At 38.9% G+C, this 16,934-nt stretch overlaps 1 protein-coding gene across 1 annotated transcript in view; it reads right to left on the bottom strand.

Moving 5' to 3' along the window:
* The window catches only part of LOC137637479 (clumping factor A-like), a 123,460-nt gene extending 117,310 nt beyond the window's left edge, over nucleotides 1–6,150 (bottom strand). Inside the window, exon 1 of the mRNA XM_068369664.1 lies at nucleotides 1,800–6,150. Within this exon, the coding sequence (XP_068225765.1) occupies nucleotides 4,214–5,152 (939 nt within the window). The 5' untranslated portion in view covers nucleotides 5,153–6,150 and the 3' untranslated portion in view covers nucleotides 1,800–4,213. The remainder of the gene's footprint in view (nucleotides 1–1,799) is intronic.
* Nucleotides 6,151–16,934: the final 10,784 nt, after the last annotated feature.

The following is a 16,934-nucleotide window of genomic DNA, read 5'->3' as shown; positions in this document are numbered from 1 at the left end:
TTCCCTTTACAGAGAAAGTGTTCGACTCTGTCGTCAAGGCTGCCGACGAGGGAAAACCCTGCCCGACTTAAGAAGAATGCAAGCCATTCTCCCTCGCACAGCCTACTGGTGAAGGAAAGTGGAAGGATGTCCACCTAACCTTCTCCGTCTCCAAACTAGACCCGGAGATTGCTGGACAGCAGTTCAAAGAGAACCTTCCTATGTTGCCAGACCATCTTCTGAAGGAGGAACAGGAGTCGAAGGAGAAACTTGTGGCCTCTCTCTCTCTTCGGAACTGCTTGGAACTAAGTGAGAGCAAGCATAATGCCCTAGAAATCTTCCTTTTCCTGGCCAAGTCTCACATGGGTACCCATGTGAAGGACTCTTACGCTTTATTCAGGGCGAGGAGAGCTTGCAGAGTTCATCCTGGCTGCAGTGACCATTCAGCACGAACCACGAAAGTTGATTACATACTTTGCTGTAACTACATTTTGATAATCTAGTTGCCTAATAAGATACTTGAACTGTATTTGCATTTTATTACTGCTCCCTCAGTTATAATCTAATAAAGTATGTTGGAGTTTTTACTAAACCTTTTATGGTGTTTAGGTTCTTGAAGTCACAATATTATTTTCCTAAAGGAATAATCATGACCTTAGGGACTTGGTAAGTTAACAAACGTTTCAAACTCTTCCCTTTTTGTTCCGATGGGAAATACAAACCCTTATTGTCGACATCGACATTTCCCTGCTAGGGGGCAGGATACACTAACTCGGCTTCAGGTTATGTATGGGTCAGAATTCATTGGATTTCCACATATAGGTCTAGGTTGACCAGATAAGGAGAATCTATTCAAGGTAAAAGGCACATACACAAAGCCACATCTAATAGTAATTTCAAGACATTTCTCTAGCATAGAGGGGGCTTGGGTGCTAATCATATGTATATATGGACAGTCTCTGGGGCATTGTAACAGATCTTTGCCGCTGCCATTCATGAGCGACCTTTAAACCTGTTAATTTTTTTATATTTGCAGAGTTGGTGATACTCAACTCTTTTACCCCCAATCTATTTGGAACTTTCCAACCCTTTTTTCAAGCACATTTTGCAATATATTTTATTTTTAAATTGCTCTAACAGCCTTAAATTTTGTCATAGAGAGGTCAGGTTGGTCTCATTCTTTTGGAAAATGCCTGAAGTTTCTCATAAAGTTATCAAAAATATGCAAAAAAATGTATAAAACAGTTTTTTGCAAGGACGTACCGGTACGTCCATGGGGGTGAAGGGTTGAGTTTTGTGAAACGTACCAGTACATCCTTTGGGGGTTAAAGAGGCTCCAACGAGGCTTTATCTCATAGAAAGTGCTTTATCCCGACTGTGATGGGTATTCTGGAAATCATGTTCATGAAATCATTCTTGTATTGTAAAATATATTTCTTCCTCGATGAACAAAGATTGTCGTATTTGTATAGATGCATTTTTCACCCATGCATAATATACTAACCCTTTAACCCCCAAAGGACGTACTGGTACGTTTCACAAAAGCTATCCCTTTAACCCGATGGATGTACCGGTACGTCCTTGCAAAAAAATGCTATAAAATTTTTTTTTTTCATATTTTTGATAACTTTTTGAGAAAATTCAGGTATTTTCCAAGAGAATGAGACCAACCTGACCTCTCTATGACAAAAATTAAGACTGTTAGAGCAATTTAAAAAAATATATTGCAAAATGTGCTTGAAAAAAAATAACCCCCTGGGGGTTAAGGGTTGAAAATTTCCAAATAGCCTGGGGGTAAAAGGGTTAACTTAGACCAAGACCTTCTCAAAGGCTCGGATGCGGTAGAGAAAAACTATCCCCTTCCATCAAAAGACAATGTTCAAGTCTGAGTGGTAGCCTTGATGGCCGCTACTGAGAGGAGCTTCTCCCAGCCAGGAAGAAGTGGAACTCCGATATCTTGTCTACAGATGATCTGACTTGAGAAGAATCCCTTATTTGATATCCACCATAGAGAATGTCCTACTTTACCATGAGAGTGAAGGCCAAGGGGGTTCCTCCATATCTCGACAAGGGAAAACAGGAAACAGGAAACCATTTGGGATGAGGCCATCTGGGAGCCACCTAAATCATCCCGAGTCCCGGTGTAATTTCATACGTTAGACTAGTTGACAAACCAGGTTTCATTGGAGACAGGGTGTAACCATCCAAGTGATCCCATGGGTGTTGGAAGGTGACTTCGAACATAGATCATGGAGTTAGAAAGGGGTGAAAACCTGGGCTTATTCTTGTCTAGCTGTATGGCAAACAAGTCATTTCCTGGAGAACAATCCAACCAGGATACACTTTGTTACGCATAGTAGGAACCAGCTGACCCTACAAACTTTCCTTGGTTACTGTGTCAGCTAGCCCATTCCTCTTGCCCAGAATGTGATTGGCTGACAACTCACCAGCATGAAATGCCTCCCCGAAAACCATCTGCTTTGTCGGGTTATGGAACTACACGCAAGCCAATAAGGTGGTGTTATCGCATCTACCGATCGGATTCCTCCTCAACGCTCTTGGAAGACTTGCAGCACTATATATATATAGGATTGCTAAACCCAAGCCATTAGAGTAGATGCTTCTGCTGATCCCACTGCTGAGACAACTTGGTTGTTCAGGCATGCCCGCCTTCCTTCTTTTAATGCACCTGAGCATAGTTGCATGTAAGGAGTCAAAGATTTAAGTGGGATTCCTTTTAGTATAAGATCAACCCAAGTCTTCCATCCCAACAGCACAAGAAGGGATGCCAATCCCTAGACGCTAACCAGCGATTCTTCCAACAGTGCTCGATGAGATCTTTACCAAAGGAGCTCTTAGAAGGATGAGCTTCTCCAGTTAAGAAAGGCGGCTGAGAAGATTCTGTCAAAGCTGGGGTAGTTCTGTATGACAGAATATACACACTACCTCCTTAAGCTTGCTGATGTGATTACCTAATTAGTTGAATCCAATGCTACCCACATCCCCAAGTGTATCGACCTTGGCTTGGGTAAGCAATTCAACTTTGCCTTGATTATCACAATCCCCAGATCATGATGAAAGTGGAAAGTCAAACTCAATCTTGTCGCCACGGCCACACAGAGGCAAGGATCACCCACCCGAGACATGCATCTACAGTCGTACATATCGCTTGTGGTGGCCCCACGTTACTATCCATGTGAACATCTGAATGAACACCTGAGGAGCAGTAACCCGTTTAGCACCCAGAGGACTAACTTGTACATAAAACTGTATATCATTATTATTAGCTAACTAGAGTGCGGGGAGCAGACACTCTCCCTCCAGCTCCACCTCTTTGATGAATGCAAGAGTTGGTGGGAGAAGAACAAGAGGAAGGCCAAGGTATGGGTGGATGGATGGAGTGAAGGGTTTTAGGAAAATTCGCCGTAAACAAGTTTGCCGTAGGAAAACTCGCCTCAGGAATTCTCGCCTCGAGAAATTTCGCCTAATAGGAAAAATCGCCGCAAGACAATTTTGCCGTAAAACAAGAAAACAGAAAAAATGCAATGATTTAAAGAGTGCAGATTCCACGTAATACTACGCAAATAGTCTCTTTTCTGTGCAGAATTGTACCCAATAACTTGTCGATGGAGTCTTGTGTTGACATCACTATATACCTTTTTCATTCCTTCGGCGTTTCCTCGGTCTAAGTCACACTTTTTCTTTCTTGCTAAAATCTCTTCCTTTTTTAGATACGAAATAAGCTTCCATAGATTTGGATGCTTATTTGTCATTGAGCTTTGCAGTGCATTATGGTAGCCTTCTATGCTGTGGTTCGTTCTGCTTCTATTATGCTCAACTCGTTCAAAAACATTCCATAATGCAATAGGAAAAGTAGGCTCCACTCCTCGTCTTCGCTCTCCTCTACCCCGTTCTCCTCCTATATAATGCGTTTCGAAATAAGATACGGAGTCTTTGTAGGGTGACGGCCAGATCCCGTAGAAAACGGGAATATTCTGAACTGTGGCCGTCGTTCTAAAAACGATTTTGGCAAGAAAAGCTAACTTATAAAACCCACCTAACCTATGCTAAAAGCAGTATCCTTACCCGGGGGGGCTTCGCCCCCCCCCCCCCCCCCTTACACAACATATCTAAGATCCGTAGACCATTTCCAAGCGTTTTTATTCTATACAAGATAACAGTCGGAGTGATAATAAGCAAATTAGGACGCTTGGCCGTAGCGCTACAAACTACCCTAAGATACTAATTCTTGGGGTAAATCGTCATCATCTGATAGCTCGATGAATCCATCAATAACATCTTGCACAGGAAGGAAAGCTAAGGCGGTGAAACATTTGGTTTTGTTGTTGAATTCTGCGTCCGTTTGATAACGCGACTTTAAACCGAGATCCACATCTGCGTCTGTTTGATAACGCGACTTTAAACCGAGATCCACATCTGCGTCCGTTTGATAACGCGACTTTAAACCGAGATCCACATCTGCGTCTGTTTGATAACGCGACTTTAAACCGAGATCCACAACTGCGTCTGTTTGATAACGCGACTTTAAACCGAGATCCACATCTGCGTCTGTTTGATAACGCGACTTTAAACCGAGATCCACATCTGCGTCCGTTTGATAACGCGACTTTAAACCGAGATCCACATCTGCGTCTGTTTGATAACGCGACTTTAAACCGAGATCCACATCTGCGTCCGTTTGATAACGCGACTTTAAACCGAGATCCACATCTGCGTCTGTTTGATAACGCGACTTTAAACCGAGATCCACAACTGCGTCTGTTTGATACCGCGACTTTAAACCGAGATCCACATCTGCGTCTGTTTGATACCGCGACTTTAAACCGAGATCCACATCTGCGTCTGTTTGATAACGCGACTTTAAACCGAGATCCACACCTGCGTCTGTTTGATAACGCGACTTTAAACCGAGATCCACATCTGCGTCTGTTTGATAACGCGACTTTAAACCGAGATCCACATCTGCGTCTGTTTGATAACGCGACTTTAAACCGAGATCCACATCTGCGTCTGCTTGATAACGCGACTTTAAACCGAGATCCACAATGTGCCTATAAATATTCTTAGCCATATGAAATAAACAACCTGTTACTTTTATTGTTGGAAATACAGCAGAAAAGGCGTTAATACTTGCTTTTTCAAAATCGACCATCAAGGTTTCGGGTTGTAATGATGGGCGTAAGTCCTTCAAGGCACTGAAAAGTCTGCTGTAAGTTACCTGAGATTTGTCTGGTAGCAAGACAAAAATACGTGGTATACTAATATTCTTTATAACAATATGTAATGTGAACAATTGGTAATATATCTCTGGGCTGCATTTAAACGTGCCGTCACACGCCCAGTCCTTGTTTTTCTCAAGGTCGTCTAGCCCAGCTTTTATGCCAAAAACTAAAATTCTGTCCGGACAATCTTCCCCACTATCGTATAATAAAAACTGATCACATTTTTCAAGAAATTTATATTCTTCTGGTATAATATAATGAGAGAATGGAAAATGGCTGTCTGCTAAAGAAGGTGATGAATGCAAGAGTTGATGGGAGTAGTACGAGAGGAAGGCCAAGGTTTGGGTGGATGGATGGAGTGAAGGAAGCTCTGGGTGATAGGAGGATAGATATGAGCGAGGCAAGAGAGCGTGCTAGAAATAGGAATGAATGGCGAGCGATTGTGACGCAGTTCCGGTAGGCCCTGCTGCTTCCTCCAGTGCCTTAGATGACCGCGGAGGTAGCAGCAGTAGGGGATTCAGCATTATGAAGCTTCATCTGTGGTGGATAATGTGGGAGGGTGGGCTGTGACACCCTAGCAGTACCAGCTGAACTCGGTTGAGTCCCTTGTTAGGCTGGGAGGAACGTAGAGAGTAGAGGTCCTCTTTTTGTTTTTGTTTCTTTGTTGATGTCGGCTACTCCCCAAAATTGGGGGAAGTGCCTTGGTATATGTATGTGATGTACTAGCTAACACCAAGGGCTTAAACGTAAAAATAGCCCAGTGAGGAAAGAAATAAGGAAAAAAATATACTATAAGAGAAGTAACGAACAATTAAAACAAAACATTTTAAAAACAGTAACATCATTAAAATAGACCTTTCATATATAAACTACAAAAATAGACTTATGTCAGCCTATTCATCATAAAAACATTTGCTGCAAGTTTAATATTTTGAAGTAGTGGAAGAAGGGACTGATACATAGGTAATAAAAGTACACATCCTTCAGACCTACTGAAAGCAAGAAGTCTCCTCTGATGGAATTCTTTAAGCGTGATCCACTCCAACATTCCTCCTCCCTTTACCTGAAAGGCCAGGGTCCTCGATGTTGAAAAAATGGATAAGTACTCTATACCCAAGATGGAGGGGGGGAGCAAAGGCCTGAAAATGTTGGTAAGTAACTATCCTGAAGAAATCACACAACCCAATGCTTCTGCTGGATTGCCCAAGGCACGACAAGGAATTCCCCTACTCTCGGATGTAAGATGGGGGAGAATGCTGCTAAGTGTAACCCTCTTCTTCACTTCTTCAGCCATCCCACTGCCTGGAAGAAACAGGTAGGGTAACACGAAGAGCTGAATGCCCCAGTTCCTTCCGAGAAGTTGCGGGTGGTCCCACCAGTCTGGTACCTAGGCCCCCGGGGAGGGTCAATCACTGCAGACATCATCGGGGACACACTGACTACGTCCTTCAATGAAAGACCTAAGGACGCCAATACGTACTTTCCTTCAGTCACACTTGTCATCAGCAGTAGCACAAATGGAAAAGAGCCTCCAACCTCCAATGGGGTGTGACAAAAACGGGAGGAACCCGACATGCCACCGGGAAAGATCGCCGACTTAAGACAGGGGGCGACTTGCTCCTGACACATACTCCCAGGGGATTGAGCAAGGAAAGTAAGCACGGGAGCAGCGATAGAAATTGCACCCAATGAACGAAAGGATGAAGCAACATGCCACCGGGAAAGATCGCCGACTTAGGACAGAGGGCGACTTGCTCCTGACACATACTCCCAGGGGATTGAGCAAGGAAAGTAAGCACGGGAGTAGTGATAGAAATTGCACCCAATGAACGAAAGGAAGAAGCAACATGCCACCGGAACCTGAAAGATCGCCGACTTAGGACAGGAGGCGACTTGCTCCTGACACATACTCCCAGGGGATTGAGCAAGGAGAGTAAGCACAGGAGCAGCGAAAGCAATTGCACCCAATGAATGAAAGGAAGAAGCAAAGCTCTTTCTCCCCCTTAAAGCATACGCCTGACACCAAAAAGGAGGCCATGACCTATAGTCGGCAACCAGAGACGATTGCAAACAATCATCCGTCTAGCAGGGGCAGTGAGAATTTTTATATATAGCCGGTTAAGTTCATCCTCTCATGATTGAGTGTCTCGCTTCACCTTCTAAGGATCAACAGCCAGAACGCACTTTCTGAAAATGAAAATGAAAAGTTCTCCTACGGGTACACTGGTATTACTGTACTTGATGTGGCCAAAAACATAAGTGAAGAAACTTTGATAGGTAAGGAGGCAGGGCTCCTCACCCTCGCTTTCACCCTTAGCTTAACTACTTGTTAAGTGATTCAACGGCCGTCAAGCTTTGCGCTGAAAACATACTGGCTCCCTAAAGGACTCTAAGTTCGTATTCGCATAGGAACAAACACTCGCGTTGAGTAGCTATGATCCAAGATTAAAACTTGCAAATTCCTAACTAAAGAATTTTACAACGGTTGCAAAGGAGTTTGGAAATAGCAAGAGAATTTGAGAGACTTTGACTTCTTAAACTTAATAACTATCAAAATGACATTGTAATTTCAACAAATGTTCAACTAACTTTTTTGTTAATACATGCAATTATGCTACGGTATTTCCATGGTCGAAATTTGCTAAAGCAAACTCCCACCCATAAATAGTAAAGTTAATTCTTTAAAATTCTACAAAATTAAGCATAAAGTAAAAATGAAATGTATACCCAAGTTCTCTATAGATGTATCTCAAAAAATGCTTAATGTTCGCAACATCATATCTTTTTTAGCATCTTTTTGAAAGATAGATAATGTTACACAAACTAAAATTAAAATATGTTTATCTTCGTTAATAGAAAAAACAATATCTATGCAGGAGCAATGATGAGAATGTGCAAAAACTCTAGTTACTGCAAGCAACATAAAAAACTACCTAAATTTCAAGCATCGAGCATAAGCACAAAAAACATTTAGTTAATGAAATATGAAATGATTCACTGAAATAAGAGGAGTTGGATCTAGGGGACACATCTAACTGCAGATGAAATAAAAATATTTAAGCATTGTAAACCTTGAAGAGTCAATTACCGCCGCTACAACTAACCAACTCAGAGATCTCACAACATAAAAAGTAAGAAGCCCAATAAGAACTATCAAACGGCACTTTGGCAACCATACCAAAAACTAACTTATCCCAAGAGATTAAATTATCATTCAGATTATGATACGATAATCTATTTTTGTACTCTAAACTATTAGCCCTTTTACCCCCAGGCTATTTGGAAATTTCCAACCCTTAACCCCCAAGGGGTTATTTTTTTCCCAGCACATTTTGCAGTATATATTTTTTAAATTGTTCTAACAGCCTTAATTTTTGTCATAGAGAGGTCAGGTTGGTCTCATTCTCTTGGAAAATGCCCAAATTTTCTCAAAAAATTATAAAAAATATGAAAAAAAAAAAGATTTTTATAGCATTTTTTGCAAGGACGTACCGGTACGTCCATGGGGGTAAAGGGATGGCTTTTGTGAAACGTACCAGTACGTCCTTTGGGGGTAAAAGGGTTATTGACCGACAATTGATTTAAATTTAAGTGATTCTATCCTCACTGAAGCAGTAATAAAAAGAAATAAAAAAAGTAATAAAGATTTTACAAAAGTAATTTCTGGGACCATGAAAATCTGTTTGGAACCTGAAGGGTTCTTAACTACCCACAGTGAAGGAGGAAGCCTCCATGTTAATAATCCTTGCACTGATAACCCTAAAGGGAAGCCTTTCTGACTTACAGGGCCCGGGCAATACCTGTACCTACACAGAAACTATTAAAATCAAACGCATTATCAATCGCAATCATGAATTCTTAAAAATTGTATCATCTATAACTGTCATGAATTCTTAAACTATTCAATTCTCCATCAAATAATACGGGGCAGTAATGTCTTCTACCTGTTTTCTCCATAAACTAAAACTATTCAATTCTCCATCAAATAATAAGGGGCAGTATTGTCTTCTACCTGTTTTCTCCATAAACTAAAACTATTGAATTCTCCATCAAATAATAATGGGCCGTGTTTTCTTCTACCTGTTTTCTCCATAAACTAAAACTATTCGATTCTCCATCAAATAATAAGGGGCTGTGTTGTCTTCTACCTGTTTTCTCCAAAAACTAAAACTATTCAATTCTCCATCAAATAATAAGGGGCAGTATTGTCTTCTACCTGTTTTCTCCATAAACTAAACCTATTGAATTCTCCATCAAATAATAATGGGCCGTGTTTTCTTCTACCTGTTTTCTCCATAAACTAAAACTATTCAATTCCCCATCAAATAATAAGGGGCTGTGTTGTCTTCTATATGTTTTCTCCATAAACTAAACTAGAAAAAACAGTCATAACAAAAACATCAAGAGCTGACATAAAGAATACTGTGCAGTAAAAGCCACAATGCATGATTTATCTTAATCCTGTTTAAAATAAATACGAAGGACTGAGCCCATAACTATATCCTTGAATTGTTTACAGAAATAACCTGTCAAATACGATAATGGAAACAGACGGCAATTCTAATATCGAAATAATCGAATACTGTCGGGCAAAAATAGGACCTACTTTTCTTTTAACCCTTTTACCCCCAAAGGACGTACTGGTACGTTTCACAAAACTCATCCCTTTACCCCCATGGACGTACCGGTACGTCCTTGCAAAAAACTGTTATTTACATTTTTTTTTTCATATTTTTGATAATTTTTTGAGAAACTTCAGGCATTTTCCAAGAGAATGAGACTAACCTGATCTCTCTATGATGAAAATTAAGGCTTTTAGAGCAATTTAAAAAAATTATACTGCAAAATGTGCTTGAAAAAAATAACCCGTGGGGGTTAAGGGTTGGAAAGTTCCGAATAGCCTGGGGGTAAAAGGGTTAAATAACAAAGTGAAGATGATATGTGTCATATGAAACCAATTCTACTTGTTTTACATTAAGGAACATCCTGTACTGTACATCATACATTAACCTTGCACTGATATCTAAAATTAGAATTTTAATAAAATTTCTTATTTCTTTACTCATCTGATGTTCATATTCCATCTACTACAGAATCCAGGGTTTATCAACACTTAACCGTAAATTTCTTAAAATATTAAAATTCTTCCTTTTTTTTTCAAACAATACATGCCCTTAACAAAGGAACAGAGCCCCCTAATATAAGTGGTAGAAAGCACAGGCTGTCGCCTCAGGATAGGGTAGGATTAGAACATTTTGGCCTCAAGCCAAGCACTGGAGCATCAAAGGCAATTCAGCGCTATACGAGACGAATTAATCAACCGTAACTGTACACTCACACTTTTTGGTATTATTTCAAACTATAAAACCAATCACATCACTTTTGTATAATGTCTAAAAGTGAAATAAGTAAGGATTCAAAATATTAAATAAATAAATTAAAAAAAACTGAAGCTTGTGATAAACCCCAATACTCTGTGTACCTTCTATCAAGTTCAGGGTATTACAATTTTCCACCAATATATTTCTTAAAGGTTTGTCCCCCTCTCAGGATTAAAAACAGGAAAATCGACTAAAATATTTCTAAAATCAATGAATGGAAGTACCTTATTTCTAAATATATCCAGACTATTTAATAATCGTTTCACCCGAAAGCCATAAGGTTGAGGAGATTTGGGGTGCAACTCAAAGTATGATGCTTGTCTTACAAGGCTTGCAGTCTGAAAGGCTAGAGAGTTAGGGAGTCTTTGCAATCTAAACCAATACCGAATAATGGAAGACATTCGGTAAAGGTCTAGAGGTAACTCTCCAGCATCAACAAGGAGACTTGGGATAGGCGAGGTTTTAAAAGCTCTAGTAGACAATCTAATAACTGCATGATGTATCGAGTCTAATATTTTTAACCGGCTTGAGAGCTATTACAAAGGGGGACCACCTGACTGCTTTCCCCTATTCATTACATAACTGTGGGTCGCAAGTGTACGGCCAATACGCAGCCTGGTTAAAATGATGTTATCCCTCCTACTTTTAGAATTACATGACCATTAATCCACTGAAGGGTGGATTTTAAAAACTAGCTTTTCATTACCTTACTAGATAAGGTATTTTTACCTTCTACTGTAAAACTTAAAACAGGTGGATTACACCAAAGGGGACACTTAGGACATCTTTCCTCTCCTATCTGTGCTGTTAACAAACCTACTCCTCAAGCATCATTTTTCAGTCGTACTTCCAAAAGCTTGGACACTCTAGATCTGTTAGGAGCTTGATTTAAAGGAGGCTTAACCCTTTTACCCCCAAAGGACGTACTGGTACGTTTCACAAAAGCCCTCCCTTTACCCCCATGGACGTACCGATACGTCCTTGCAAAAAAATGCTATAAAAATTTGTTTTTCATATTTTTTGATAATTTTTTGAGAAAATTCAGGCATTTACCAAGAGAATGAGACCAACCTGACCTCTCTATGACAAAAATTAAGGCTGTTAGGGCAATTTAAAAAAAAATATACTGCAAAATGTGCTGGGAAAAAAATAACCCCTTGGGAGTTAAGGGTTGGAAATTTCCAAATACCCCGGGGTTAAAAGGGTTAACATACTGTTAGGATTGTTTTCATACTGAGAGACCTAGCTAAAAACCTCAAACTCAATTCCTCTCTTCAGATAGAAAGGGGAGGCATTCCAGAATCTCTTAACAAGAGAATGCCTTGATGAAGTCTTTGGGCTTCAGCATGGCATATCATTCCAATGCTGAAGCCTTGTGGCAGGTGAGAGGGCTCTCGAACTGGGGAATTTCTTTTCCTCAGTTTGACTCTAAATTTCTCTCATTCTATTACTATCACTTATCATTGCTTCATCCACCTTCTTGAAAGTAAGAAGATAGTTCTGACTCCTCGTACTTTAATAGAACGGTTTGATAAAAATTCTTCAATAGATTTCTGTTTTGAAACCAACATTACCACTCCTCTAAATACTATTAGTCAGTATGGAGAGTGGGCATGTATATGAACATCAAGTGATTATAGAAATAAGAAATTAAATTACTGAAATTCTAATTACTTCTATGAATCTCCCACGATGTTCATATTGCTGACTCTCAAAACATTATCTTAAAAAGCCAATCTACAGTACAGCACTGTATTTTCAATTACATAAGAGAAAGCATTTGATAGTATTTCCTGTAGTATATTATAAAAAGATTCCGAGGCACTATTGGATACCAGAAAAGAATGTAAACATTATAATGGAAACGTATAGTCAAGACTGGAGTACTTTAAGGTGGAATACTATCCCCGATACTGTTTATTTTGGTGATTGATTATATGAACAAGGTAATGCAAGGAATGAATGGTCATTCAATGGAAAAGGGGACCAGAAATTATATGATCTTGAATATGCAGATATAGTTGCAATTGCCTCTACAATGGCTGAAATGTAGAAAATGATTGATAGGTTAGTACTGGAGGGGAGAAAGGTTGGATTGGCAATCAACCAGAGATAAATAGGTCATGCAGATTCAAAGTGGTGATCAAATGAATTGCCTTATTTGAACCTCTTTCAAATATTTAGGAACCACCATTACCAGCAATGGATCACAAGTTAAAGAATTCAAGGAGAGAACAGGGAGGGCAGAACAAGCAAATACGCATTGAGAAGGATTTTTTTCGTGAAATGGCAGCAATATATAACATATGCCAGAATTAGCAAGATGACAGGGGTGCCAAATGTGAATGATAGATTATCAAGATGGAGATGGATGGGGCATATTTTGAAAAGGGAGGATGTACCTGAATGGAAGCTGCTGGGCAGGAGAGGACATGGTCGACCAAGAGAAACATGGCAGATGACAATGCAAAGGGAGGTCGGATCTGAGAATTGGGTTGAGCTCAGAGAGATGGCACTGGAAAGAGACACACGCCTTGAATTCAATGAGGTCCTAGACAAGATAAAAAATCTGGAATCCAGTATTTCAAACCGCAATTGAAATGGTTTATCAAAATAAGCTAGATGCGTAATCTAGGCCAGGTATGTAACCTTAAGCTCGTTGCATTGCTTATACTAAAATCAATCCCTTTCTTTCCTTCAATTGTGCTCAGCTCCAAGGGAAATTCATAGGAGAGCTTTTAATTTATATGATATGCTAGTGGTACAGAGTAAGCAATCTTTCTGACTGGAGTGGATTCATTCAACTTAGTAGAGCAAGTGACCATGATCTAAATAAAAGAATATATAGGACTAGAATTCAGGTTACTATCATTAGTTGGTCAAGGCAGTGTTCTCTCCCCATCACTATAACTCTAGGCTCTTGGGAGCATTGTACATGTTGTAGAGGCTGTTTGAGGTAAGAACTGCCAGTGATTTGAGCCATCTGGAAGCGTTGCATTGGAACTTTAATAACAGAATTTCTTATTTCTATACTCGCCTGTTCTTCACATACATGTCCATCCTCCTCTCCACTGACTCAAGAGTATGAAGAGGATGGATAACGTCGACTTCAAAAATGAAATCTGTATTGCCGGAGGTGGCCACCTGGGCTTCCTACCACTTACAGCAGAGGGCTCTGTTCCTTTGCCAAGGGAACGTATTGTTTGAAGTAAAAGAGAACGGGAATATTCTATTTTAAAAATTCTACGGATAAGTGTTGCTTACACTGGGCTTCCGGAGAAGCAATATGAATATCAGGGGAGATTCGGAGTAATAATATTGAATTCTACAAAAATTCTAGCTTTTCAATAACACACTTTTAATACTACACAGCGTACGCAAAGATAAATTATTCAACTTAAATATATTAACAAAGCATACCATAATTATTAATTTTTTTATACTCTACTATTCCTAAATCAGTTTACCTTTTGTGGAAATATGCCTAATATGAAGTTTTTCTCAAAAGTTATACTGTACATTTCTCATCTAAACAAGCCACAATTTTAAACAAGACATTTTTGACAGAATTGGTTAATAAGCCAAAGCAGTAAGATGATAAAGGAAAACCAATCCAAGTACTTAGATTTACAGGCAGTCATTAATCAATATTATTGGTATTATCTATCAATTGCCAAGCTACAACCTTAGTTGGAAAAGCAGGGGCCCCAACAGAAAAAATAGCCCAGTGAGGAAAGCAAACATGGAAAAATAAAACATTTTAAGAAAGGTACCATTAAAATAAATATCTCCTATATAAACTATAAAAACTTCAACAAAACAAGAGGAAGAGAAATAAAATAGAATAGGGTGCCCAAGTGTACCCTCAAGCATGAGAAAGAAAAGAAAAGCCTAACTACTAGATTCAAGTGGAAGGCTTAAATATATTGACAAAGCAATTTGGCAGTCAGAAATTTGTCGTTGATTCTTTGTAAATGCAGTTTGTTCTTCCTCAACAATAAATCTCTAGGCTGCTCAAGGCACACTGTAAAAAGAAAAAAGAGGCAAGTAAAAAGAATATAATATAGATATTAAACAAACAAAAGAAGGTAAATGAAAAGAAGCATGTCAATGATGCTATCTTCCAGAAAATACTATTTCTCTCTCCCACACATACGCTCACACACACACATGGGCCTACATGCATCACATAAGTATTGCAGTTCAACCTAGCTTAATTAAGCGAGTATCTTCAAGATTAATTCTCTATTCCAGACTCAATTTCAAATAGCACTTTAATTAAAAAATCTAAAACTGCAGTTTCCAATACATGTAATGTACATTTAAATTTGAAAAATCACAAATTCTTAAAGATATAATTCTCTGTTCCAGATTCAATTTTAATTAGAACTGGAAATTAAAAGTACTTAAAACTGCAGTTTGTGAATACAGTACCAGTAGTGTACTGTACCTTTAAATTTCAATTAGCATTGGAAATTAATACATTTAAAACTGCGATTTCCGGTACTGTACGTTTGAATTTTGAAAAATCACAAATTTTTAAATATGTAATTCTGTTCCAGATAAAATTTTATTTAGCATTAGAAATTTCAAAACATTTAAAACTTCAATTTCCGAAAGAACACATTTAAATTTTGAAAAATTACAAAGTTTTAAAAGATGCAATTCTGTTCCATATAAAATTTTAATCAGCATTGGAAATTTAAAAATACTTGAAACTGCGATTTGTGCGCTACTGTACTGTACGTTTCTATAAATAAATTACAAATTTGTAAAGCAATTTATATTTTATCTTACTATACAAACCTGAGCCCTTCAATAGGAGTATGCTATCAGCAAAGATAGATGCGGCTGTTAAAACGTAACGAGGTGGCGGTAGTTAGCTGGAGGGTGAAGGGTAAGCCCCGCCCACCTCACAGACTAATGAGTTCCCACTCTGACCTTAAACCTAGGACTCGCAAGTTTGTATACTTAGGAACAAGTAAAAAGACCAACCAGAGATTTCAGACCTTCGCCAATGAAGATTGTCAAAATTTTACTCACATTTACAACCAGAGCTCTTCCTCTTCCATATAGTGACTGAATTAATCTACTGTATACAGTGAACCCTCGCTACTTCGCGGTTCGACCATCGCGGATTCACCACTTCGCGGATTTTCTCCTAACCCATATATATATACATATTGGTAATAACAAAATCAACATACTGTACTGAATAATCAATATAATCGATGCAAAAACTAACCTATACACAGATGTGTACAGTAAATGCGTTTGTTTCTTCATTACGATCAGAGAAACGTAAACAAAACATTGGTTGCCATTTTTTATCGTGCTTTTTGGCGTGTTTAGGAAACGCATGATATAGAATCGCCTTTAATATTTGTGCCTGTTTTAGTTTAGGGTACTGTAGTACATGCATTAAGTGTTCTGTACATTAAAGGGTAGTTTGTTAACAGTATTACGTACAAAGGAAGGTTTTAAAAGTCTGAATATACATGTTAAATGAATAGGTAAATATGGTGTCACTACTTCGCGGATTTTCACCTATCGCGGCCGGGTCTGGAACCTATCTACCGCGATAAACGAGGGTTCACTGTAATAGCAATCATGAATCCGGATGCAAAAATCTAATCAATTCTAAGGTAGGCCATTTCTGACATATACAATTTTCATCAAAATTCATTTGAAACTTCTTGGGTTAGGCTGGCAACAAACAGACATAGGTAAAATCCCAAATTACTTCAAACTTTGAGATTTGTTCCTACACAAATGCAAACCTTCCTTTAACCCGAGAACTGCTACAAGCCTCTTGAGCGGCTGTATGGGAGACTGCTATAAGCCTCTTCAGAGCGCAATTTTCTATCTCTTCTTGCAAATTCCCTTGTGAACTTATTCGACTTCTATTATTTTTCTTATGATAAATCAATATTTCTGGTAGAAATTTTAATGTTTATAGCTTTATTTTACCTATATAATTATGTATAATATAAAACCTTTCCATAAACGGACTTTAACTTTTTTGCAAGGGAAAAAGGCGAATTGTAATTATTTTCAGTTAAAACTGGTTTTATATTAACATATTAGAAACATAAACGATGAAAAAATTTTATTTTCCTTAGTAAAATAAATTTTTGAATATACTTACCCGATGATCATATAGCTGTCAGCTCTGCTGCCCGACAGAAAAAACCTACGGGCGGAATACGCCAGCGATCGCTATACAGGTGGGGGTGTACATCAACAGCGCCATCTGTCAAGTAGGTACTCAAGTACTCGATGTCAACAAGAACCAATTTTCTCCTCTGTCCACTGGGTCTCTATTGGGGAG

Source organism: Palaemon carinicauda, unplaced genomic scaffold (genome assembly GCF_036898095.1).
Source record: "Palaemon carinicauda isolate YSFRI2023 unplaced genomic scaffold, ASM3689809v2 scaffold78, whole genome shotgun sequence".
Lineage (NCBI taxonomy): Eukaryota > Metazoa > Arthropoda > Malacostraca > Decapoda > Palaemonidae > Palaemon > Palaemon carinicauda.
The sequence above is the reverse complement of the archived record's forward strand: the minus strand, read 5'-3'. Positions and strand labels throughout refer to the sequence as shown.